We start from the raw sequence: 25,549 nt of genomic DNA, 5'->3' as shown, positions 1-25,549 counted from the left end.
TTTTTTTTTTAATGAGATAGTCAAAGTCCGTCAATTGTGTTTTTAAGCCAACACCTGTGTGCAACTCTTGTGTAAATAAAAATTTTTAATGCAACAAATTTTTTTTGCTACAGACCTTAGCAGAGGTACGTTTCCAAAATCACAATTTTCACACTTTTTTCAGGGATTTTTTAAAGGTAGTAAATGTATGATTTCCAAACTTGTTTTATACTACAACATAGATAGTAAAAATGTTGAACTTTATGCCACTATTTTTAGTTTTACAATACCAGTATTTTGATTAGTTTAGCTGCTACAACATTTCTATGAAATGTAGAACGACTGTCGCGATTTAGCCCGTTTGATGGTACCTTCTTGATTGGAACATTTTCCTACTTGATACTGAAATTTCTCTTCAAAAGGACATATTTTATAGTGGCAGTACCTCTTGATACTTTTCCTTTAAAGTGACATATTTTGTGATAACTTAAGAATCTTGAAGCTTGATTGTATACCTACTTATGTTTATGATTAGAAATAATTCATCTAGCAGGAATCATGTGAATCCAAAAATGGCACATAGCTTGCAACCAATGCAACACAAATTTAAAAAAAAAGAGTAAAAGCCAGCTGTAAATGAGACAAAAATACCTGCGGACATCAAAAGTTTGACTTGTTCCAATGGCCCTTGCCTAATGAATTTCTTTTTTAAAATGGCACCTTTTTTGCCTGCAACTTTTCAAACCAAACCCAAATTTTCAAACAGATTTGCTGCAAATCTGTCATTATAAGTTAATGGCATCAAGTGTGATTATCTAAAACAAATTGAGAATTATTTAAGAATATTACATTTATCAATAAAAATATTATGTTCCTCTATTTTATTGATTATTCAGAAACTAGTGGTATGGATTTTAAAATTTTTCTGAAGCTTTTTGTGACTTTTTTATGTGCTATCTTGTCACATAGCTTTTGCAAAGCTTTTACTGAAGACCAATCATTAACAGAAGAATATTGTACAGCAACTACATCTGATACATGTGGTTCCAACACCATTGCTCCTATGAAAAAAAAGTAAGTTCATTCAATATATATAATGCGGTTTTTTAGTAATGTGTCAATAAATTCCTGCCTAGAGAAAAATATTAGTATTTTTGTTTCTGAAAGTTAGTACGGATGCATTGCTTCTTTGTTCTAACCTCTGTTGAACACTGCTGAGCATCTTTATTTTTCTAGGACAATAACTAGGATTTTTGTGCATAGAGTTACGTACCTGTAATTTTTCTTGTGTATTGAACCATAGCTTTTCACTTCAAAAGCTGCTTCATTTAAGAAGGGATTGTTAAATCAGTTATATAAATAAATTTTGATATCATGAGCACTTTTTTCTTCTTGTCACTTCTTGTTCAATCAAAATATAGAATAGAAAATATATATTTTTAATTGTAATGCCATTTCTCATACTGCATCGTGTAAATTGAGCCCTCATTTGGCTAACAAGATATTGGAACAAAGTGGGTTGATATGGAAGATATCATTAAATTCTTCTTTTCTCAAATATGCATGGCACTATATTTGAACTGATAGCATGAAGTACCATCAACTGGGGTGACTTCGGCCACCACTACAACAGAAAAAAATGGCAGCAAAACAAAATAATAAATGTTGTATGAAGTCACCCACAGTGGCCAAAGTCACCCCAGTTGCCGGTAAGTGAATAACAACTTCTGCTAAGTCACATAAATATGATTCGGTAATTTTATGTCAATATTTATAAATCATTGAAAAATAATTAATATTACATGCCATTCTGTCCCAAACTGTATCAATATCAGAATATATCTCTCAATATATCAGAATATATCTCTCCTACCATGACGATATTCTGTCTTATGCAATCCAACATTTCAGATATTTACTCTATTCAGTGAACATTGGTGAAGGCTTCAACCTACGTCGGGATGTCTACCTTCGATTTGCTACATTTGTGCACTCTCTTAATGTCAAGACGAGGATGCTCAATGAGGAGTGGATATTGGCAAGTGTTGAGCCATGCAAGATAATTAGTAATTAGAATTAATTTTACAAATTATGTATATTATTGTTCCAGTAACCTCTTTGCAGTGTTTGTATTCGTTCTCCATTAAAAAATGAGCAAGTTCTTTCAATCCTTTCAAATTTCTTCAACCATTTTCTTTCAGCTCCAATGAACTGGTAGTTTTTAGTTAGTTTTGATTTATATTATAATGATAATAATTGCAAAGATGATAGGAAATAAGATATAGTCAAATGGGGTAAGACAGGATCGCAGCCTTCATGGGGTAAGAAAGGACCAGCCCATGGCATGCATTCTAATTGCACTGAATTTAATTTGATAAAAGAATATGTTAGAGCAATCATTGCCTGCCATTTCAGTGTTTGTTTCAACCCTCTTCTGCAAATAATGAATTTCTGGCTAATTTTTAAAGAAAACCTATGTAAAGAAGGGTCACAAAATAGTTAACCCTGTTTGGGAAATAAGCTCTGTCTAATGACAAAAAATTTTTTGGCCAGGTTTGTGGATGTAGGCAGGTAACCTCGAGTAAAAGGCAACATTTGAGACATACTAGGCATTCCTACCTGCTACCATCACTGCCTGACATGTATTCTAAAATGGGGTAAAAAAGGACCGGACATGGGGTAAGACAGGACCACTAAATGATCCTGTTTTACCACACAAGTGGTCCTATCTTACCCCACAAATAGTCCTCTATTACCCTAGGTACCGTTTATCAAAAATAGTTTTTAAATTAATATATTATTGTGCAGTACATGGAGTATTTTGGTCAAAAATTTTATCTATGGCTCAAACTTCATTATAACTTGTTAGCTTTTTTAATTAGAGAAATTTAGTGCACTATTTTAAATTGCATCAAATGGATATAGAAAATAGGGATGTCTCTTCCCATTAGTGAGCTGCAGAACTGTGTGCTAGATTGGCTGGGGGAAAAATCACTGTGTGAAACATGAAAAATAATTATGATCACAACTCTGTGAGAGGGCATGAGCTATGTTTGAAGAAGTGCACCACAAATGCAGTTAGCAAGAAAACACATGACGTCTGACACTTAAGTTATTATCCATTGGTTTTATTATCAATTTGATAAATTTTTCAGACAATGACACTAATGGAATATACATGAAGCATTTAGCAGTGCTCTACAATGAACCAAAGCCAACCCACTATTACTATGCTTAACAAAGTTTTTTCATGACAAAAACTCCAATGTGACTGATATTAGAGTTGACTTCCTGCAACACAAAACAGTAACCAGTGGTTGTTTAATCATATAATGTGTTTCTAGGTTGATAATATTGAATATCAGATTTGTACTTTTATTTAAAAACCTTGTAACATAAGAATTACCACTTGGTCCTGTCTTACCCCAGCCTGGTCCCATCTTACCCCAATGGGGTAAGAAGGGACCAGCTCACTTTTTTTAATCTGTACAGAAAACTGTGTTGTATGCAAAAAATCTGAGTTGTAGCTTAGAAGCATATTGCATAGATACACCTTGTGATAGGTTTAGGGTTTTTTAGTTATTCATGGTATAGATGCTACAGGCTTGTTAGTGATTTCGGTCCTGTCTTACCCCATCTGACTATATATATATATAGGTATTAATAAGAAATTTATTAACATCTCAGAGGTGCTTGACTTCAGATTGTTGATGATGATGTTATCTAACATTATTTAATTAATAATTAATATTTAATTAGTTATTTTACTGAACAGGTTCTGCCGCCATGGGACAATGTATATCATTGGTTCAACAGGCGCAGTGCTCCCCCTGCTGCCTGGGCAGACTTCTTTGACTTGAAAAGTTTCAACAAATATGTTCCTGTGATTGAGCTGCAAGAATATTTAAATGGTATTCTATTCTATATTCTATTATTCTATATTATTCTATTATAGGTATTCTTATCATTTCTAATATATCTGTTGATTGTTATCTATCTCGTGGTTTTATAGTGATATTTATGTTGTATTATTATCTTCTTATTTATTACTTCATTGTATTATAGGTATTCTTATCATTTCTATTATATCTGTTGATTGTTATCTATCTTGTGGTTTTATAGTGATATTTATGTTGTATAGGTAATATCTTCTTATTTATTACTTCATTGTATTATAGGTATTCTTATCATTACTAATATATCTGTTGATTGTTATCTATCTTATGGTTTTATAGTGATATTTATGTTGTATAGGTAATATCTTCTTATTTATTACTTCATTGTTTGCTCCCTGAGGGAGTCCTGATTAATGTCTCAGGGCTCAGGCTTTTGCCAATGTGTTTGCTTAAAATGGAGAAATCAAAGAAATCTGTAACCTAATCATTTGTTGTATTGAGAATTAAATCGATATTATTGCTTTATTCGATATATATTCTATCTCTATATTGCTCTATAATCGATATACAAGCTCTATTTGATACTCTGCATTAATTTTGCTATGAATTTGGAATAGCAGCTGTAGTGGATCAGTTGTTCTTCACTGCGGCTATAACTAAAACATATCTGATTACATTTTCCATGTAATGAATTTCATTGGAGAGAATGAATTATTCATATGTGCTTGTTAGTTGACAACTTTCAGAAGGTGTGGCAGTTGGGGACAAACAATTTAAAATATGCTTCAAACCTAGCCCTGTCATGGCTGCTCGATTTATTTCTTTTCATAAAAAAAACTCCATTCAATTTTCGGTGGATTAGAATAATGGTATAGAAGTAACTCTATCATAATTGTAAATTGAATCTAGATTGATGGAAAATGGATACTGGGATTGTGGATAACTCAACAGTAATTTTCCACAGCACTTGGCTGACTTTGCTTATGAAGATTCAAGTAAAATGTAGCCTTGCATTTGTTGCTTTATCCTTAAGTTATAACTACAACCCTGTTGCAGAAATGGGCAACTCCATACAGAGTTTCTACGTCCTGCAGCACTACGCTGAAGGCTGGGGCTGACTTTGCTTATGAAGATTCAAGTAAAATGTAGCTTTGCATTTGTTGCTTTATCCTTAAGTTATAACTACAACCCTGTTGCAGAAATGGGCAACTCCATACAGAGTTTCTACGTCCTGCAGCACTACGCTGAAGGCTGGGGCCAAAACTGGCAAGAAAAGTTTGATATTCGACCCTGCATTGAACCTCAAAATTTCAGGTGAACGTTCAAGCATAGGAGGTAGATCAGCCTATAGTCTATCATTTGAACATTAGAGCAAATATATCATTAAAATTTCAGCACAATATTAACTGTACTAATCTATACTAATGAAAATAACTCTCTAATTGTGAGCATAACATGCAATACTACAAGATTTCACATATAATGAATAAAACTGCTTTATAGAACATTTTCTCATTGCATTTTTCCTTTTGTGTGACTGCTCATTTTTCTGTTTACCTACAAAAGGTGGTGTTATATTTTCTATACTTGGTTCTTTGCTATGATTTTCTATGATATTTCATACTTTACTGTTGATGTGATAAATTGTGCTGGTGCTTAACGTCTGCAGCAAGTATATGGACAGAATTCTAAGGTTTTGACATAAAAATGTCACAAACTGTGAAAGATAGCCATGCTAGAAGGTTCAAAACCATGTAATATTTCTACACAAGAAAGTGTAAATCTGCAAAACCCTGAACACCAGAAAGCCCCAGCCTGCAGAACATTGCCACAATGGAAGGCCTCAAGACGTGAAACATTGCCTCTGTGAAAGATCTTAACCAGTGGCCATACTTTCAAAACTGGCTAAGTGAACGTAAGACTTACGCTCTATTTTCTTGTCTATGATTGGTGAATTTGGCTTGAAAGGCCGTCAATGATTGGCTGATGAACTTACGATCTCTTAACTTTTTTTGAAAGTATAGGCCCTGGACTCTTATGGTCGTGCAGAAAGTGATAAGGTTAACTTATAAAGCGTTAACCTTATAAGGTTAATTTATAAGGATAACTTATCACGCAGAAAGTTGATAAATGTCTCACGGGAGGTAACCACATACCACGCAGGAAAGTAACCACATGCCACGCAGGAAAGTAACCACATGCCACGCAGGAAAGTAACCACATGCCACGCAGGAAAGTAACCACATGCCACGCAGGAAAGTAACCACATGCCACGCAGGAAAGTAACCACATGCCACGCAGGAAAGTAACCACATGCCACGCAGGAAAGTAACCACATGCCACGCAGGAAAGTAACCACATGCCACGCAGGAAAGTAACCACATGCCACGCAGGAAAGTAACNCGCCTCTACCCTCACTCCCCTCGTGGCACGCGCGCCATCCAGGTAATGGCAGCGCCTCTACCCTCACTCCCCTCGTGGCACGCGTGCCATCCAGGTAATGGCAGCGCCTCTACCCTCACTCCCCTCAGGACGGCGCTAAGAGTCAAGATTTCTTGTTTCTTACAATCACTAAAACATGTCGCTCTCTAATTTTTTTATTATTTTTGAGCTGTTATATGTTCCTTATTTGACTTCAGTCTTAAACCATGCCAACCTGAGGTGTGGCTTGCTATTTTATAAAATTTAAATGTAAATTTTGTGAATCCTTTTCAAGCGCAATGTCCTTATACATATTGCCTTTGTTCGTATTCAAGTACAATGGGTTAGGATTTTTTCACTATTTCTGGTTTAAAACAATATTCTGGATCCCATTTATTGAAGTAAAATTTTGTGCAGTGAAAGGTTATCAGATGTAGATATCCAGTTGTTTTTTTTACAGCAGTTGGATCACATTCCAGTAATTAAAAACTAGTATTTAATGTACGTTTCAGATAAGTGTTAAAGTACAACCGAATTGATAATTTAAATGATTCTTTTCTTTAGATAATTTTCAAACGACTACGTATTCGGTATACTTTCGAAGAGTTAAGTTTACCGATTTCAATTGTTTGTTGTATTTAAATGTTTTTAATTGACAATTATTACTGTATTTGTTATTTTCAGTAGATTTTTAAGGCATTGATCAATTTGTATGGTAGATTTTTATGATGATGAGCTTGTGTTAGTAGGTATTAATTTCAATAGTTTCTGATAGTCTCTATTTTTATGATGATGACCTTAAGTTATTAGTTATTAGTTTGTAATAGTCTCTGCTTCACGTTATTCAGCGTAGCATTTGCTCAAGGACAAACTGTCCTGCACGACAATTATCACAGTTTTTTGTTATTTTCAGTAAATTTGTAAGGCATTTACCAATTTTTATAGTATATTTGTATGATGATAGCCTTAAGTTATTAGTTTGTAATAGTCTCTACTGCACGTTATTCAGCATAGCATTTACTCGGGGAGAAACTGTCCTGCACGACAACTTGGGACCGCTGACAATTATCTCTGAAGAACACCGTATTTGTTATTTTTCAGTATATTTGTAAGGCATTTATCGATTTTTATGGTATATTTTTATGATGATGACCTTAAGTTATTAGTTATTAGTTTGTAATAGTCTCTACTCCACGTTATTTAGCATAGCATTTGCTCGAGGAGAAACTGTCCTGCACGACAACTTCGGGGACCGCAGCTACTGGCGCGGCAGACGCTCCATGCGCTTCGCTGCCGACCTCGTCATGGCCGCCACGCAGTACAGACGTACGAAGCTCAACTCCACCAATGAACGCGACCAAGTTACCCTCGCTTCGGACTGGACGCAACAGACGGTAATTTACAGACGGTAACTTACATGTGAACAGACGGTAATTTTCATGTGAACAGACGGTAATTTTCATGTCAACAGACGGTAATTTTCATGTGAACAGACGGTAATTTTCATGTGAACAGACGGTAATTTTCATGTCAACAGACGGTAATTTTCATGTGAACAGACGGTAATTTTCATGTCAACAGACACATGTGAACAGACGGTAATTTTCATGTGAACAGACGGTAATTTACATGTGAACAGACGGTAATTTTCATGTGAACAGACGGTAATTTTCATGTGATGCAGTATTGAGCTTTTTTATATGTGTTAATCGTTGCAAATTACGTTCTTGTAATTATTTTAAAAGTTATTTGAGCTGATGAAGTTAGGTTTATCAATTACCTTTGAAATATGAAACTCTGCGCACACGCTTTCACTCAACAATTTAGAATTGTTGCCATCTAAAATCTTTCCGCAACTACACATTAATAAATTGTATTAATGTCACTTATTTGCTTAAATCGCAAGTTAACTAAAAATTTAAAAGCAGGAAACGTTTTCTATAAAGATATGAATTTTTGTGGACTATTCTTTGCTTTTAAATTTTTAATTAATAAATTGAATGTGTTCAATTTCTTGTTCTATAGCGCCTTTTTGGTAGAGTACTAATTTATTCTACTATATGAGCTTCTCTTACCTTAAACTTTCCCTCATGTCTTTCATATGAATTCCAGTTCCGTCATTTTGAAATATCATTAATCTACGTTGTCTCATATAATTAGATCTCGTGCTCAATTAGAGTATTGTTCTTATTATGTTTAATTCTCCACTGCTTGCAGCGGACCTCAATTCACACTTCTCTCCACAGTTTAGTTCTCAATCGCAAAACTTTAAATTAAGTTCTAGTTTATAACTACATTACTTCACAAAGTTCATTAAGCACCCTGCATGTTGGCATCCGCAGTATCTGCAGTTTAGTTAGTTCTTAAACGCAAAACTTTACAATTAAGTTCTAATTATTAACTACATTACTTCACAAATAAGTTCATTAAAGCACCCTGCATGTTGACAGAAGGCCCCCCGTCCCCCGGTGGGGGGGCCGTACCTGGGGGCGCACTGGCGACGTCGCGACTTTGTGCGCGCGCGCCCTGGCGACGTGCCTGACGCGCGACGCGCGGCGCAGCAGATCAGGGGTCTGCTAGACCAACTGCGCCTCACTGCGGTCTACCTGGCCACCGACGCGCCCCAGACCGGTGAGTGGAGCGGTCTACCTGGCCACCGACGCGTCCCAGACCGGTGAGTGGAGCGGTCTACCTGGCCACCGACGCGTCCCAGACCGGTGAGTGGAGGGGTCTACCTGGCCACCGACGCGTCCCAGACCGGTGAGTGGAGAGGTCTACCTGGCCACCGACGCGCCCCAGACCGGTGAGTGGAGCGGTCTAGAGTGGGTGAGTGGAGTGGTCTATATCGCGTTCTACACACGGTTAGTGTCGCTGTATACGAAACCAGCCGTGCGATTTTGTAAGATGGAGTTGAGCAAATGTACCAACTCTCAAAATATCCATTTCAAGCACCATCTAAACCTAACACATGACACTTAGAACGCTGGAGCTGGCCGGCAACAACAAAGTCCTTGGACACCCACCACCTGACATAAGCAGCACAGAAACACAGCTCTCTAGACTGGAGAGAGTACACCTAGCCAGGCTTCGCTGCGGCCACCACCCTTCACTACAAACATACGCAAACAGAATAGGTCAAGCGGACACAGACACCTGCCCATCCTGCCAGAGAGCTCCCCACACAATCACCCACATTCTCCTGGAATGTCCGCTCTGGCAGGAACTCAGACAACACCACCACATAACCTCGACCCTACAGCTCTGGAGCGACCCCCTGTCGGTGGTGTCGTACTTGCGCGAGGGGGGTCTCTTGTAAAATTGAGACCGGGGAACCACAACAACAACAACAACCTAACACATTTGTGGAATATGGTATGGCGATATACCAAGTGATACGAAAGGAACTGAAGTGAGTTGTTAATACTGTAATGAATAGTTATAACAGCATAATATTTTCAATGAAGCATGTTTTTCCGTCCAGAGTTTTCATTTTCATAACTCTCTTACATTGGTTCAGAATTTTATTTGACGATTTACGTATGTTGAGTGGGAATCTATGTTTCATGTTCGGCAAAAGAATCATGTTTTCGTCGACGAGAAAATGCGCTCTCTGTCACTCACTGCAGTGAGTACTGAGTTATATTATTTTTGCTCCATTGGGTGCAGAAGTAGCTGAGCTTCGTGAGCAGCTTCACTCTGCGCGAGTGTATCGCTTCACAGACGAGCAAACAGACGGCAGCGCAGCAACAGACGGCAGCGCAGCAACAGACGGCAGCGCAGCAACAGACGGCAGCGCAGCACGCTTCTCTGATGGACAGCTCGCCATCATCGACCAGATCATCGCTTCTCACGCCAGGTCGGGCAGCGGAAATGCGTCTTTCTGGTATTTTTATTTAACTGCTTTTTTTTAGCATTACTTGGTGTTTTAGTGTAGTAATCACTAAACACATTAACTACATAAACATTTTTATTTTATATATATTACTGTCTGCCACAACGTTTGCAGTGTGGATCAATTACGGAATAAGTTTCATGGGCAGGGTTACCGATACTAAAATCGCTACGTATTTTAATATCCTTATCAGAAACTTTGAGCAATCGTTATCTTAATAAATGCCCTTGCGTTCTCTGACGAGACACTTCACTTAGTGCGTGCTCACGATCTTCAACATTGCAGGCATTTCATCGGGACGCACGAGTCAACTTTTTCGTTTCGTATTCAAGACGAGCGAGAAATTCTTGGCTTCCCCGCCGCCTCAACCTTCAACAGACTCTGCGGCTCCAGCGAGCCGTGCGAGCAGCCCGCTCGCTGGCTCATACTTTACTGATCTACGATCTTCTGTTTACTGATCTACGATCTTCTGTTTACTGATCTACGATCTTCTGTATGCTCAAACATGTCCTCTTTTTTACTTTTATTGTTAATTCCTCATTTTAGTCATGGAGAATTTCCACATTTAGATAAGCTCAGTTCTTATATTAAGCGTTTAAAATTTGGAAATGCTTTCCCATTAGTTTTTTATACGAGTCACCAAAGAAATTTGTAGGTTTTATGTACAGCAGCTACTAACCATTATGTCCAAGGGTTTGTTTATTTTATCAATAGGTTTATGAATCTCTAGGTACTCTACAAAACTTTTTAATTTATTTTCTAATTAAGGATGCTATTTCTGCCATTGAAAGCAACAAGCAATAGAGAATATATTATTATAGTCTTTTAATTGTTTTTCTCAGCCCCATTTTTGAACCCCGTGGCCTTTTTGTATGTCGAATGTAGGCAGTTTGTTTTATTTCTAGTCATTCTGCAAAGTATCCACAGAACGTTTAACATTGTGATGGTTTCTCAATGTAGTTACTTCAAAGATCGAAGGTAATGATTGTTCTGTTAAGTTTTAAGTTTTCTCTTTATTAAGTATTCAACAAGCTGCAAAACCTGACGCATTCTCAGGGATTAAGAGTGCTTGCAATCCACTCATTAACCTCTTCTTCGACGACACTCATCGGTCCCAAGCTGTCAAGGATGACGTCATGGAAGTCTTTGATGTCGAACTGACTGCCCAGCTGCTGCTCGGCGCTCGACCTGAAGCTCGAAATCTGCAGCTGCCCAGGGGCCATACTTTCAAAACTCGCTAAGTGGACGTAAGTACTTACGCTCTATTTTCTTGTCTATGATTGGTGGATTTGGCTTGAAAGGCCGTCAATGATTGGCGGATGAACTTACGATCTCTTAACTTTGTTGAAAGTATAGGCCCTGACTTGTAGGCGAGTGCCTGGCCCGGCCACGTGATGTAGCGGTCAACCTCGTTCTGAGAACAAAATTAATGCTTTTGCTTGATAAATTATCTAATTCAAAGTGAATATAGCATTGTTACAATAGGACAGCTTGACCTTTATTGCAATAGTTGGCAACTTGTTTTCAGAATGGAACAATACAACGATAGAAAATAAATTAGCATGCAACGAAGATTTTTTTCGACTAGTCGATTGTGGCCTTAAGTGGGAAATACGGACGGAAAAGGCGGAAGACGACGGACGGAAAAGTCCACGAAGCGAAATGGGATATATGATTAAAATTTTTGAAGGGAAAATTAGACATGACAATGATGAGATTGACAGAGCTCATCTCGGCCTCGAGCGCCGACTGGGCGGTGTACTGCAGAATATAATCAACAGCTTCCTGTCTCGTCCAGCCCAAAGCGTGCATGCCTGGTGGTGACACAAACGTTCAGATTTTCTCGCTTGCAATTCAAACCATTCCGCTTATTAAATAATAATTAATAAAAACTATCTATGATTGAGAGTCACAAGATAAGTTCGAAGCTTCATTATATTTTGTTCGGTTAAATTTCAAAACTGATACGATGATTGTATACAGAGTAGCGTCATTACCTAGTAACCATTCTCGATATACACGCCTCTGTTCCACGTAATACGCCTCGGTAGATATTAAATCCAGAGATAATTTTAAAAAACATTTGAGTGCATAAACAACTGTCGTTACGATTAGTTTGAGTCTGCGAATCACCGACATGTGGAACAGCCTCCCCGATGACATCGTTGGCGCTCCAAGTATGAACGCGTTCAAGAACAGACTAGATAAAGCTATGGAAAAATATATGTTCAGATTTGAAATGCCTAGCTCCTTATCGAACCCGGTGGAAGTCTAGTAGCTACTTCAAACTATCGCCAGTCATGAAAAGATCCGGTCAAATGACACGATTTTAGATCTATGAACAAGGCACGAAAACTAAAATAATTGGAGACAGTTCCCATCAGGCCTACACTTCAGCGCCGAGATCACTATGTTATGTTTTGTTATAAAAGTTTTCAACTTGTACTCCGGTATAATAATTTTTGCTACTTGATATTTACAGTCTTACTATCAAATCATCTGCACTTGCAACCTAAAGATGGCTGCTGTGTGCACTTAACATTATTACCCTAGTTCTAATATACATAGCGTTACCATTGTCTCCTAGTCCCTAGTTCATTGCGTTACCGGTGTCGACAACGAGTCTGCAGGCGCGGAAGATCTTACCATTGTTTCCTAGTCCCTAGTACATTGCGTTACCATTGTTTGCTAGTCCCTAGTACACAGCGTTACCATTGTTTCCTAGTCCCTAGTACACAGCGTTACCATTGTTTCCTAGTCCCTAGTACACAGCGTTACCATTGTTTCCTAGTCCCTAGTACACAGAGTTACCATTGTTTCCTAGTCCCTAGTACACAGCGTTACCATTGTTTCCTAGTCCCTAGTACACAGCGTTACCGGTGTCGACAACTAGTCTGCAGGCGCGGAAGATCTCGTCCGAGTAGTGGCCATAGCGCTCGAGGAGGTCGCCGTACAGGTTCATGTCGAAGCCTGTGCTCTCGGCGTACAAGCCCCAGCCCTCCATGTAGCACGCGCGGATCGGGAACCTAATTTAAATTACCAGAGTCAATTTTCAGAGTACAACAACAACATCAGATCAGAAACAACAAGTTTTTCTCTGATTTAGTCTCACGAACTTCATTAGATTATGTTAATTATGACGCATATTAGGATTTTAAGCGACTGAATCTTCCGCAATAAATATTCCCTTAGGAGTGAAAGCCACGATTGGCAGTCACGAACTATAAATTATGTATTAAAGTCCCAATTTCAGACTTCACAAATCTGTTTACCAAATGAAATCGGCAAAGAACATAGAAACTAATGGATTCCTATTCCAAGGTTCAAATGTTGATTTAGAGGAAGAAAGCCTCCTTTTTTCTTATAATAGAAACCTTGACACAAAGGGTTCGCTTTCTCTTGTACTTTTGAATATACATGAGAAGATTTTGATTCCGCAGTAAATACGTAGGAGCTATTACCAGGAAGATAGTTTTTCCAAATTTTCAAAGCTTACCCTATACTAATGCGCTTTCAGTGACGAAATCAGTTACAAAAAATTGTCGAAAGTATGCAGTGCTCGATTTTTTTATTATTCCCGAAAATTCCTTGAAAGGAAAAAAGAATTAAATGATCCCATAGATCCTTTTATATATAGTAACAATATATTACTGAAAATGTGGAACATATTCCATAGTAGTTGAAAAAATAATTGTCATTATTTGACTAAAGAACTTGCCTTGAAGGAGCGTATCCGTAGTTCCTGTCCTCCATGGCACTCCTGAAGTAGGGTAAGTTAGGAGACTCGAGGGCATAGGAGCCCTGGGGTCGCCTGCCGAAGACCACCACTGCCCTGGATGTAATGGACCATCATGAATCCTGCCTTCCGGAACGTAGCCTTCAACACTTCAAGCCGTCCGTATCTAGGCCGTGGGTCGAACCAGCCCTCGGTCGAACGACCACTTGTCGAAGGACGATAAGTTTTGGAACAGAACTATGCTATCTGAAACCTAACCTCAGATGCCGTAAGCGTAAAATTACGTAATTTAACGATGTCCGGAAGTCATATTCGATCCGCGGCCTGGTGGTGCACGGCAAGTGGTGGTCAAGGCCGGAAGAGGACAAAGCCGAGTGGTGCACGGCTGATTGGTGGATGTCCGGAGAGATCCAAGGCGTTCGATTCAGGGCTTATTGGTGCACAAAATTGGTGGTGCACGACTGCGCTCCCGGAGCCCTGCAGGTGATGGCCAAGGTTACCCTCGTGCAGAGAGAGGGTAAGCATCCCGTACTTGGGGGATGAGTTAAGATCCTGCGTGCCCACGTAGAACACGCCGGGCCGTGACCCGTCGTCCGAGCCCGCTAGATAATAGGCGCCCGTACCCGTAGGGTCGGCCTGCACTCTGTGTACGTACGTCAGATACGTGGCTGTTAATGCTACGTCAGATACGTGGCTGTTAATGCTACGTCAGATACGTGGCTGTTAATGCTACGTCAGATACGTGGCTGTTAATGCTACGTCAGATACGTGGCTGTTAATGCTACGTCAGATACGCTGTTTGTGATGCTTTATTTTCCCGTATCGTGACGCCATGGGTGCGGGGTGGTTAAGATTCACAGCACCAAAATTGGAACAGTGAGTTGCAAGTTCAATACAGCACTCAACTGCAGGCTACTAAATTCTGATCAAAATCGGCGAGGTGGCCGGACGGTTAAATCAAAGTGAAAATTGGCCAGCAGTAAAACTTCTGCGCCGTTCAGAATTGGCGACAGGCCTGATAGCCTAATCTTTTATCCTGACAGCGCTTTTTATTACCATTTGTGACCGAGGAGACAGACACCTCAATAAAGTTAGACTAATAGTTTGGAAATGACCTTCACAGGTTTGTTCGTCGAAATATAACAACTGAGATCGATAACCGGTCTCTGATCTATATTATTTTGACTTCTAACTGACTGCCAATTGTATAGAACTAGAGATGACTGAATAAGTCACTGATTGTTCAAGATTGATGTAAGCTATGCGCATGAAACTGCGGTTCAACTTATCCACGCGACAACGTTTCTTCTCGCTTCGAGTCACTGACATGTGGAACAGCCTCCCTGAAGATATTGTTGACGCTCCGAGTATGAACGCGTTCAAGAACAGACTAGACAAGGCCATACATGAGCATATGTTCAGTCTAAAATGCCTCGTACCCTACGGAACAACTGATATCTAGGAGCGATTTTAAATCTACCGTCCGTAAGGCCAGTCTAGTCAAGAAAAGTACAAGAATCGGCGACAGGCCTATCCAGGCCTATTTATTTAATGCTGCTACGTCAGATACGTGGCTGTTAATGCTACGTCAGATACGTGGCTGTTGTAGCTATGTCAGATACGTGGCTGTTAATGCTACGTCAAATACGCTGCCTTTGATGCTTTATTTTCCCGTATCGTGACGCCATGGGTGCGGGGTGGTTAAGATTCAGAGCACCAAAATTGGAACAGTGAGTTGCAAGTTCAATACATCACTCAACTGCTCAAATTTCTACTCAAAATCGGCGAGGTGGCCGGACGGTTAAAGCAAAGCGAAAATTGGAGGAGTACGTGGTTCCTGCAGCCAGCTGTGAAACTTCTGCGCCGTTCAGAATTGGCCGCAGGCCTAGTAGCCTAATCTTTTATCCATACAGTGCTTTTTCTGCTATATGTGTCCGAGGAGACAGACATCTCAATAAAGTTAAACCAATAGTTTGGAAATGACCTTCACAAGTTTGTTCGTCGAGATATAACGACTGAGATCGATAACAGGTCTCTGATCTATATTATTTAGATTTTAGACTTTTAATTTGACTGTCAAATGAATAGATGACTGAATAAGTCACCTAGATTGTTCAAGTTTGATGTAAGCTATGCGCTTCACGCATGCGCGAGAATTAGGGTGAGAGTAAATCACTCAATTGGTTAGCTCTCAGTGGTGCCTTCGGTGATCTGTCATAACTTTGATATAAAGACAATTCTAACTTACTATTTTATTTTGAAAAAGTTGAGTATCTTCAGGCGATCGACGCTACGAGTGCTCAAAGTATTTGAAACTTTAAGTATAATGAATGATTATTCAATCGATCAAGTAAGACGCAATTCGTAGATGTGCATTACTCGTGATTATGGCCATGAGTCAACGAATTCGGAATATAATTAATAACTAAACCATTTATTTGCGTCAATACTTGGTAGTATTTGAACCCACGCCAATTCACTGTAACCCAATTTATTTCAGACCTTGAAAGTGTATTTATTCATTACACCAATATTATAACTGCTTAATAACATAATAATAATATGAATTATTTTATATATAATGAATTCATTAGATCGCCATTCGATAATATACGAAATTGAATGCCAACATTTAATTCAGAAAATATATAGAGATCCTTAATGAAGAGACAAATCTGGGATATAAAAGTTAGAGAAAGAAGCCATGAAGCTCACATGATTTCAGCAGACGGAATGTTTTTGAAGATGAGCGGCACCGCGGGCGTGGTGACGTTGTAGACGACGTAGCGGAAGCCGTTCAGTAGATCCACCTCTGCTGTGGTGTAGAAGTTGGCAGGGTCGTTCAGGATCATGTTGGAGAAGTTCTGGGTCGACATGTTGTAGCCGAGCTCGTACACGAACTGCGTAACAACGATAGTTTAATATTTGGAAATAGGATTTAAATTATAAGAATCTAGTTTCAATGAAAATAGACTTCAAGTAACGCATTTGATTTACATGAAGATTATTGCAGATATATTTTTCTACATTAACACGTCACTAAGTAGTTGTGTATGAAGTTCTAAATAAGCGATTATTACGAAAATGATTAGCAAACCTCTTGCATGGGGGCTTCTATCCTTGCTACTTCATTGAAGCCAATTTGCTGAATTTCTTCTGGGGTTTTCTGGAGGCCAGCGTGGAATGTGAAGCATAATTAAATGCGGAGCTCGTGAAATCTGAACCCCGTGAACTCATAAACCAACTCATCATAAGCATTCTGAAAAGCATAAATAAATTTGGCCTCACCAAAACACCCGAATTATTTAGGCTTTCTGCGATACATATTAAATCTTTTTAGTCGTTTCCTTCAGCTTTTTCTGCTTAAATAAACCTGCAATTAGTAGTATCATTGTTAATATCGCTTTCGTTCTTATTTATCCTAATAATAACACATTCTTATTCCAATATTTTCATAATATATTTCATCAATGGAACGGCAAATAAATAAAGATATTTCCTATAGATTTGGGAATTTATCTACTTTTCTAAGAACGGACAGGTTACCAGAAATCATTCCGATCGTTTTTTAAGTTTTGAACATATTTTTAAAAGTTAAAGCTTTGTACATGATAGGTTTAAAGTTTTTCGTCGCCTCGGAGATTATCAATACAATGTCGTATCGGCACGATGAAAGTTACCGCAACTCGAATATCCTAACCTCCATTGCGAGAGATTCATATCTACTTGGTAAATGTGTATGACTTGGGTCTGTCGAAAAGTTTTGCTGCAGCTCTCGTGCTTTCTTTTCAACTGCTCGCATATTTGAAACAAAATCATCATTCCCCTCATCGCATCAATGTAGTTCATTTACCCTGGCTGCAAATCGCATGCAATTGATCATATAAATACATGGCAGCTGCGTATAATTATCATTATTATCATATATGATAATTATCATTATTATATATGCAGCAATAGGGCATTTCAAGTCGGTTCAAGGTTCAAGTCGGTTACGGAGCTCACCTATCCAGTGTGGAAGAACGGGATCTAAATTTAGCAGACAGCCTAGCGTGGAAGTCAGTATCGGGATGAAAGACAATGTGTTCAATAAAACTGGATCGCATGCCCTTACACGACTCCCCTCTAAGAAAATTGAGAGCGTGCCTTAATATTTTAACTAAAATTAAGGGTATGTGCTTGCCCGAATGGCAATTATTGCAATACTCAAATCAACAGATTATTATTGCAATACTCAAATCAAATCATACTAACACTAACTTATAAATTCTGAAGCACTATGTACATACAAACAACAAAACTACTAAGAAGCAAGACGAACGAAACGCGTAAGAAAGTTGATCGTAATTAAAGAAGTTACACTTCGAGTAAAGGCTGAGTGAATCAGCTCCCACGTTTCCCCCCCTCCCTGGAATATAAATGGTTCTGAAACGGTGTGGTAGCAGTTCTGGTTCTGAAACGATGCCCAGCTAATGAGACGGCTGTTGCTTCTCTTAAACTTGTTCAACTTGTAAACGACAGGAAAATGTCGTTCCCAAAATAAATTGCTTTTTATTAATCGTTTGTACGATTTTAATGTATCACCATACGGCACACTTCTATTTACGAGGTAGCACGCATTGTGTAGTCGCGCCATGCACATTGCGTTTGGACCTATTATGCGTATGAGCTGCGCGAGTGAAGCTGGTCGTGATCGACGCTCGTGGACTCAGCGTTGTCAGATGGTATATTTCTATACCAGATTTCACAAACATGGTATTTTCAGGTGTCTGGTATGAATATTATAGATCTGGTATTCAGGTATATTTGCCTAAATCCGGCATTTTTATGGCATTCTCTGACATACTGCAAATTTAAGTTCCACCCAGAAGTTTGAACTTTACCAATGCAGGCGTGGATTATATAGATTACCTCAAACCGGCGCGAATAGAGGTTTCCCGCCATTTTTGGAACCGCAAGTTTACCGCTTGAAGAAATAACCCCAATCTAATTGTTAATATTTAACAAAAGTGCTTAGTGCAATATGAGCACGAGACTGAGTGATGATCCTTGTTCCTTGATTGATTACTGATCAGTGATGATTTGGCCAAGGACGAGTGAGGTGGTCGAACCGATCTCTGCGACGCAAGCTCCACCATTTTTGTTTGGTGGTTTTGAATTCTAGAGAGTCACTTGAATTCTGTGGTGCCATTCAATATTTCACTGATCTTGAAAATCATCATCCTTTCATGGAACTGGCTGCCTACTGCATCACTTGTCTACTTTGACCTATCTCCAATGCATTCGTGGTGCAAGTGTTTTCACCAAGTCACCTACGTGAAAAACAAGCAACGAAATAAAATGTCCATTTAAAGGCCCGTTCACGCTAGTGGCATCGACATGCGCTTTGAGTCCTTAGCTGCAGTGCCTCACCGCGCACAACCGTTCACACTACGGTTGTAAGCGATAGCTCGAGACCGCGCGCTTTGAACAGTAGTTGCCATTTAGACCTAAATAAAAAGTTACAATATTCGTACCAATATTATATCATTCTTTCAAATCGCTAAACGGTAATGCATAAATTGACATGAGTAGCTAAAATCACAGAAACTAAACACATCATGTAAAAGTAACTTGCATCATTTGAAATCTGAATGTCTTCATAGAGAGTAGACGTTGACTGACGAAGAGCATCGCTGTCATTGATGAGACGAACCTGTCATTGATTAACCTCAATGATTCAAAGCACCATAGTTTCAGTTTGTACTCAATGATTCAAAGCACCATAGTTTCGGTTTGTACACTTGGTCAGCATCTGCGCCAGATTTGGTTGATTCTCGTTTCAGCGTAATTTCACGATGGAATTGTGAACGCAACGTATGGATTTTCTTTCGAACTTCAGCAATGGTGACTTCTACACACAAGTTTCTTAAAGCTCCAACTATTTTTACCATAGCTTGTTCCTTCGCATTTTGATTTTTGTACTCCTTTGACCGAACACTCCATAGGCATTCATTTTCTCTATAAAGATCAATTAGGCGCTCTACTAGAGAGTGACTCCAAACGAGAGTGGTGTTAGTCGACATTTGGTGTGCCGGACCAGCGTACACAATCAACCTTACTGGACCACAGACAGCTATCCACTAACTAAGAATTTAAAAGCAAAGAATAACCTACAAAAATTCATATATTTATAGAAAACGTTTCGGAGACCACCTCCATCGTCAGTTCGTAGAATCTAGAATCACAAATCAGAAGTCACAAATTAATACATTGAAACCATAGAACGAATTGAATTTCTTTAATTAATTAATTTAGATTTTTAATTTGATTTAAATTTTTAATTTAATTTAAATTCTTAGTTAATTTGCGATTTAAGCACACAAGTGATATCAATTCTTTAATAGCTATCTACTAAGCGCCGCGCTTGTGTTGCATGAGGCATGGCCCCTGTAAATCGCTAGCTCGTCAATCGGTCAAGAAGCGCATGTAGAGGCTGCAAAGCGCCTCTGCATGCGCTTTGAGGCACTTGATTCTCGCGTGTTGCCCCTAGTGTGAACGGGCCTTTAGAGAGGTTAGCATTTATTCAACTGATTGTCAGTTTCGAGCTTAGGCGCGGTGACAAAGTTAATAATTGAGCGAATGTCCACTTCCAGAACATATTCCTTTCCTATAAGGTAGATTTTAAAATTGTCGACGCCGAATATGATCGTCAGGCATTCCTTTTCGATGGAATAGGTACTTTGTACACGAGGAAGGAGCTTGCGACTCGCGTAAGCGACAAGTCGAGGCGGGTCCTGTTACTGCAATTGCAGTGTCCCCAGTTCGACCAGCGACGCGTCTGTACGGAGGGCGAATTGTTTTTACACATCCGGGAGCGCGAGGATGGGATCGCTTGTAAGGAAATTTTTTAACAATTTAAGGTTCTCTCGAGATAGTTGTGTAAGTTTTTTCGACATCTTTGTTAGAGGGTCCGTCAGGCTAGGGGCTCTTGGAATGAATTTTGCGGTCGAGATGCCTGGCCTAAAATTTACTTCAGGTTCTTCGTTCTAGGTGGCTTTGGGGAAAGAACAGACTATCTTATCGTATTTCGGTGCAACTGAATTTCGCCCTACGAAGAATCCCTAGCGATTCGCCTCAGGGTAACCGAAGCGGCAGCTGGCGGGGCGGGCGGTGAACTCGTGCTGCCTTTAAAGGAGCCAAGACTGCTGTCAATGCATATAGATAGTCTCTCCAAGATACGGAATGGATGAAAATCTCAGAAAAGAAGCAGATATCTAAGCCGTCCAATATTAATCTCATTAGTGACAAGTACGTAGCACAAGCGCCCACTGCGCCAAACGGCATTACAGTGAGTTCCGTTAGGCCTCTATGGGTATGGAATGCTGAAACTTTTTTTTGCCCGTTTAGTTACGGGAATGTGGCAGGAGATTTAGTTTTATGTTTCGGAAAAATTTTACTGTTAGGAAATTTATGGCGGTCTTCCTCCATGCCGCCAGTGGGTTCAGCTCTGAAGACCATAATTGAATAGAGGTGTCCATAGTCAACCGTAAGGCGATTGAACTCGTCTGGTTTTCGAACCATTACGACGGGGGAAGATTAAGAGGATGTCGATGGTTGAATAGGAACGAAGCTGCGTACCACCAAAATTGTACACCTATCAGCCCTGAAAGGAACGTCTAGCCTATTTCCAGATAAACACCAAACAGCCGCAGATTAATGACCTTATGACCTTATGATGAGTTTAGGACGTCGTAGTCCAAGGTCACGCTGATGCGCCGCCTTCGTCGTCCTCCGTCTCCGAGTCGTCGTCGGATGTAACGTTGGACGTGTTCCGTCTATTTGCCCTCATTTGGGCCAGCTGATGCAAGATGCTGTTGCTTGTCACTTGCTGAGGGTAGTTTCNTGTAGTACCTTCACTGCTTTTGCTGCACATGTGGTGAAACCAGTTAACAAGAAGAAACACAAATGCCTACTCTAACCTCAACTATACCCTATCGGCTATCCTAGCCTGATCGGAACTTATCTAATCCAACCTACCCTAACCAAACCTTGCCTTCATCAATGTTACCTAACCTATACCAACATATCGTACTTAAAATGTCAATGTCTTGCCTCCTATAGCACGTTAAATGTAGTCCCGTCCCGCAATTTCATTTCTAACAGACATAAAAACTATGCGAATTCCCATTCTAAGTTTTACCAAAATTCGTTCCATAATGAAAATGTAACTACAGCTTGCAATATTGCTACCAAGTCAATAGTTCATAGTGAAGCCCACTTACTTGGTTAGCATGAGGAGCGTCACATTCTTGACTATTAGCGCCTTTAGTGGAGCTCAGCTGGTAACTATTAATGATCCCTGCGTCCTACGAAAGATGCGTTTGAAGACTTCTTATCTTCAGTCGTACTCGGAGAAGCGCGGCGACTCAAAACTAACAACGGGATAGTGAGAAAGCGAAACAACTGATTCCACAGTCGTCAAAAGTTTTATTTATAAAAAGGAACAAGGGATGAAATGCATGTGCATCGTTTAATAAATAATTACATGTAACAAATAATAATGAATAATAAATATAACAAGCTGTAAGTGAGAACTCTCAGACCGAAGATGAAGACAAGATGGTTCGGCTGGGTGGGCCAACCGTTTAGGCTACCGGCGCTTGCTAGACATGAAGTCACATTGGTATGGTTGCAGGTCGCAGGAAGGTTGAATATTTCTTAGGTAGGCAAATTAGGAGTTTGCGGAGGAGCACGTTACTGATGACAGGCACGCTGTGACTCCAGCGCCATCCCAGCGTTACGAATATTAGTACACGAACGTACGAACGTAATGTTTATCGCGTTACGAATATTAGTACATATACCATATATACCAAATACCCAGAGCTGGGCAGCGTTACTTTGAAATGTAGCGGCGCTACCGCTACCGCTACATGCTCTAAATGTAGCGGGCGCTACCGCTACCGCTACACCCACTAGATTGTAACGGGCGCTACCGCTACCGCTACAGTAAAATGTAGCGCGCTACATTAGCCGCTACAATGGCCAAAATTATTGGAAATCTCTAAATATTTATTGTTCTGCTATTGGGATTTACTCATTAACATTTAATGATAATAAAACATTTTTAAAACATATCAATGCAACTTTATTGCAATTAACCTAACCGAACTAGTATGGGTTACCCCAGGGTTAGATACAGTAAATAAAAGTTACAGTTATTTTTATGTTTTACCTTCCCTACATGGATGTGAACTTTAATCTACCAATCTAAGAAATTATCCACATATACATATAAAAATCAGTCTTTTTTTTGTATATATATGTGGATTATTTTTGAGATTGGTAGATTAAAGTAGACATCCATGTAGGGAAGGTGAAACATAAAAATAACTGTGTAAAAATAACTGTAAGCAAACTGAAACATGAAAAAATACCTGTAAGTGGTAACTGGTAACAACTTAACAAGTAACAACTAACATGTTGACACTATTAACAGGCTGAGGTTGACAACATTACACCGAAATCTTTCGTACAGTTTTATTCTGTAATTTATACTATGTATGTATAATGCTGGTTTTTAAATAATATATATTACTATTAAAAGTAAAATCTAAAGGCTTTATCAATAGATATAGCGGTTGCGCTGTAGCTGCAAAACCTCGTATCGCTACTTAAATATCGCTACCGCTACCGCTACAATTGCTATCGTGTCGCTACCGCTACAATTGCTATCGTGTCGCTACCGCTACCGCTGCAATTGCTTAAATGTAGCGCCGCTACCGCTACTGAAAATGTAGCGGCCGCTACATGAGCGCGCTACTGCCCACCTCTGCTGAGACCTTCCAACTCGTTGGTGATGTTCATCTTGACTTTCGGTGCAAGACAGCTGAAGAGCTAGTAAGCCTGTGGCCACTAAACTAATTAACTTATTGAACGCACTGTCCAGGTATTAAAGAACAGCTCATGAGTCGGATCATATTCTGGTACTTAGCTTCGCACCCAACCATCTTCGAGATCATTGGTAGATGCTTCAAAATTTTTTCTGTTGAATTAATATTACATGTGCAAAGTAGGGTGGCGAAAGGGATGTAAAATAGCCAAGACTGAGCACGCGCATGTCTCGAGCGACGAGTCAACTATTCTATATTGCTTGTAATCTTTAGCACGCCATCATCGACAGTAAGCAAATTTCTAAAATATCATCACAACGAATACATGCATCGAGAATATGTAAGAATCATCGCTTAAATATGCTTAGCGTGGAACACTTCCTTATATAATTTGGTACACGACTGCATTTGCCATGGGCCTATTACATTAATATCTCTTGTACATTCTATATCTCCGTAGCAACAGTTTGGAACTTGGAGATTGATATTTCAAATAAAACCTGCCTGCGTAAAAATCCTTCTTTTCCCTACTTGAGAGCACATTGGCATTAATTTGTTGCATATTGTTGTACAAGAGGTTTCGAGCCTTTAAATTTCATATTGGCCTATACCTGTCTCTTATACACATCTAGATGTGTATAAGAGACAGCCTCACATGTGATCAAGGTTTTTGAGAAGGTAGTGGTCAGGAGGCTTGTCCGGTATATGGCAGAGGCTGACCTGTACAATAACGGCCAACATGGCTTCCGGCGTAATCGTTCCTGTTTGTCGCAGTTACTGGAGCACCATCACCGTCTGGTGGCCCAGCTGGAGGAGGGAGCTTGCGTGGACGTGGTATACCTAAACTTTGCTAAAGCTGGGAAGCGGGGGTTTTAGGGGGGGAGGGTCATGCCCGTGGCTCTAATTCGTCAAAAAAATCGGGCAAAAATCGGCAAAATCGGCGAAAAATTGGAAAAATCGGAATTTTTTTTTTACTCGAAATGATCTATATCGATCTGGGAGTGACTGTAAGCCTAAGTAGATCCTAAAAATCGCGCTAACAATGCCTAAAATCGGCGAAATCGGCGAAAAATCGGTAAAAAAAATCGGAAAACATTTTTTGACTGGAAATGATCTTTATCGATCTGGGAATGACTGTAAACCTATGTAAAACCCTAAAATCGCGCTAAAAATTGCTAAAATCGGTGAAATCGGCGAAAAATCGGAAACTTTTTTGGATGGGAACGCCTGTTACGTTTGAGTGGCGTGGAACCCCAATGTTCAGCGATGGGGGTTGAGCTCCTAAACCCCCGACCCCCAACTATGAGTGGCGTGGAACCCCAATGTTCAGCGATGGGGGTTGAGCCCCTAAACCCCCAGGGGGAGGACGAGACCTTACGTTACCCTGCGGTGCGGGTTGAGCCCTAGAGCCCCCAGAGAGGGGGAGACTCTCCCCAACGGGGGATGGGTGAGGTGAGCCCCAAGAGAGGGTGGGGGGGAGACTCTCCCCCACGGGGGTGAGGTGAGCCCCCAGAAAGGGTGGGGGGGGAGACTCTCCCCTACGGGGGGTGAGGGGGAGACTCTCCGCCACGGGGGGTGAGGTGAGCCCCCACAGAGGGTGGGTGGCCCTCCCCAATGAACTGTAATTATTATTATTATTATTCTTGTTTTTATACATTATGTATTACATTATATTATATTATATTATATTATATTATATTATATTATATTATATTATATTATATTATATTATATTATATTATATTATATT

General features: G+C 39.7%; 2 protein-coding genes across 2 annotated transcripts in view; one reads left to right on the top strand and one right to left on the bottom strand.

Annotated features, from left to right (window-relative positions):
* Positions 1–877: 877 nt before the first annotated feature.
* LOC108675413 (GDP-fucose protein O-fucosyltransferase 2) lies at positions 878–10,910 on the top strand. The gene is given in 10 exon segments (XM_047881574.1): positions 878–1,053; positions 1,891–2,017; positions 3,755–3,890; positions 4,932–4,985; positions 4,988–5,190; positions 6,269–6,372; positions 7,501–7,690; positions 8,747–8,927; positions 9,963–10,152; positions 10,474–10,910. Coding segments are annotated over 10 exon segments (1,347 nt in total). The 5' UTR covers positions 878–1,042; the 3' UTR covers positions 10,625–10,910.
* Positions 10,911–11,228: 318 nt separating this feature from the next.
* The window catches only part of LOC125178253, a 15,224-nt gene continuing 903 nt past the window's right edge, over positions 11,229–25,549 (bottom strand). Inside the window, exons 3-10 of the mRNA XM_047881573.1 lie at positions 17,022–17,109; positions 16,640–16,824; positions 14,402–14,567; positions 13,907–13,989; positions 13,066–13,214; positions 11,926–12,002; positions 11,529–11,602; positions 11,229–11,382 (exon numbers count right to left, since the gene is read on the bottom strand). Coding sequence (XP_047737529.1) covers positions 11,241–11,382; positions 11,529–11,602; positions 11,926–12,002; positions 13,066–13,214; positions 13,907–13,989; positions 14,402–14,567; positions 16,640–16,824; positions 17,022–17,109 — 964 coding nt within the window. The 3' untranslated portion in view covers positions 11,229–11,240. The remainder of the gene's footprint in view (positions 11,383–11,528; positions 11,603–11,925; positions 12,003–13,065; positions 13,215–13,906; positions 13,990–14,401; positions 14,568–16,639; positions 16,825–17,021; positions 17,110–25,549) is intronic.

The sequence above is a fragment of the Hyalella azteca genome, unplaced genomic scaffold (assembly GCF_000764305.2).
Source record: "Hyalella azteca isolate HAZT.00-mixed unplaced genomic scaffold, Hazt_2.0.2 contig8316, whole genome shotgun sequence".
NCBI classification, from domain to species: Eukaryota; Metazoa; Arthropoda; class Malacostraca; order Amphipoda; family Hyalellidae; genus Hyalella; species Hyalella azteca.
Note: the sequence above shows the minus strand (reverse complement) of the source record. Positions and strands in the feature narration are given on the sequence as shown.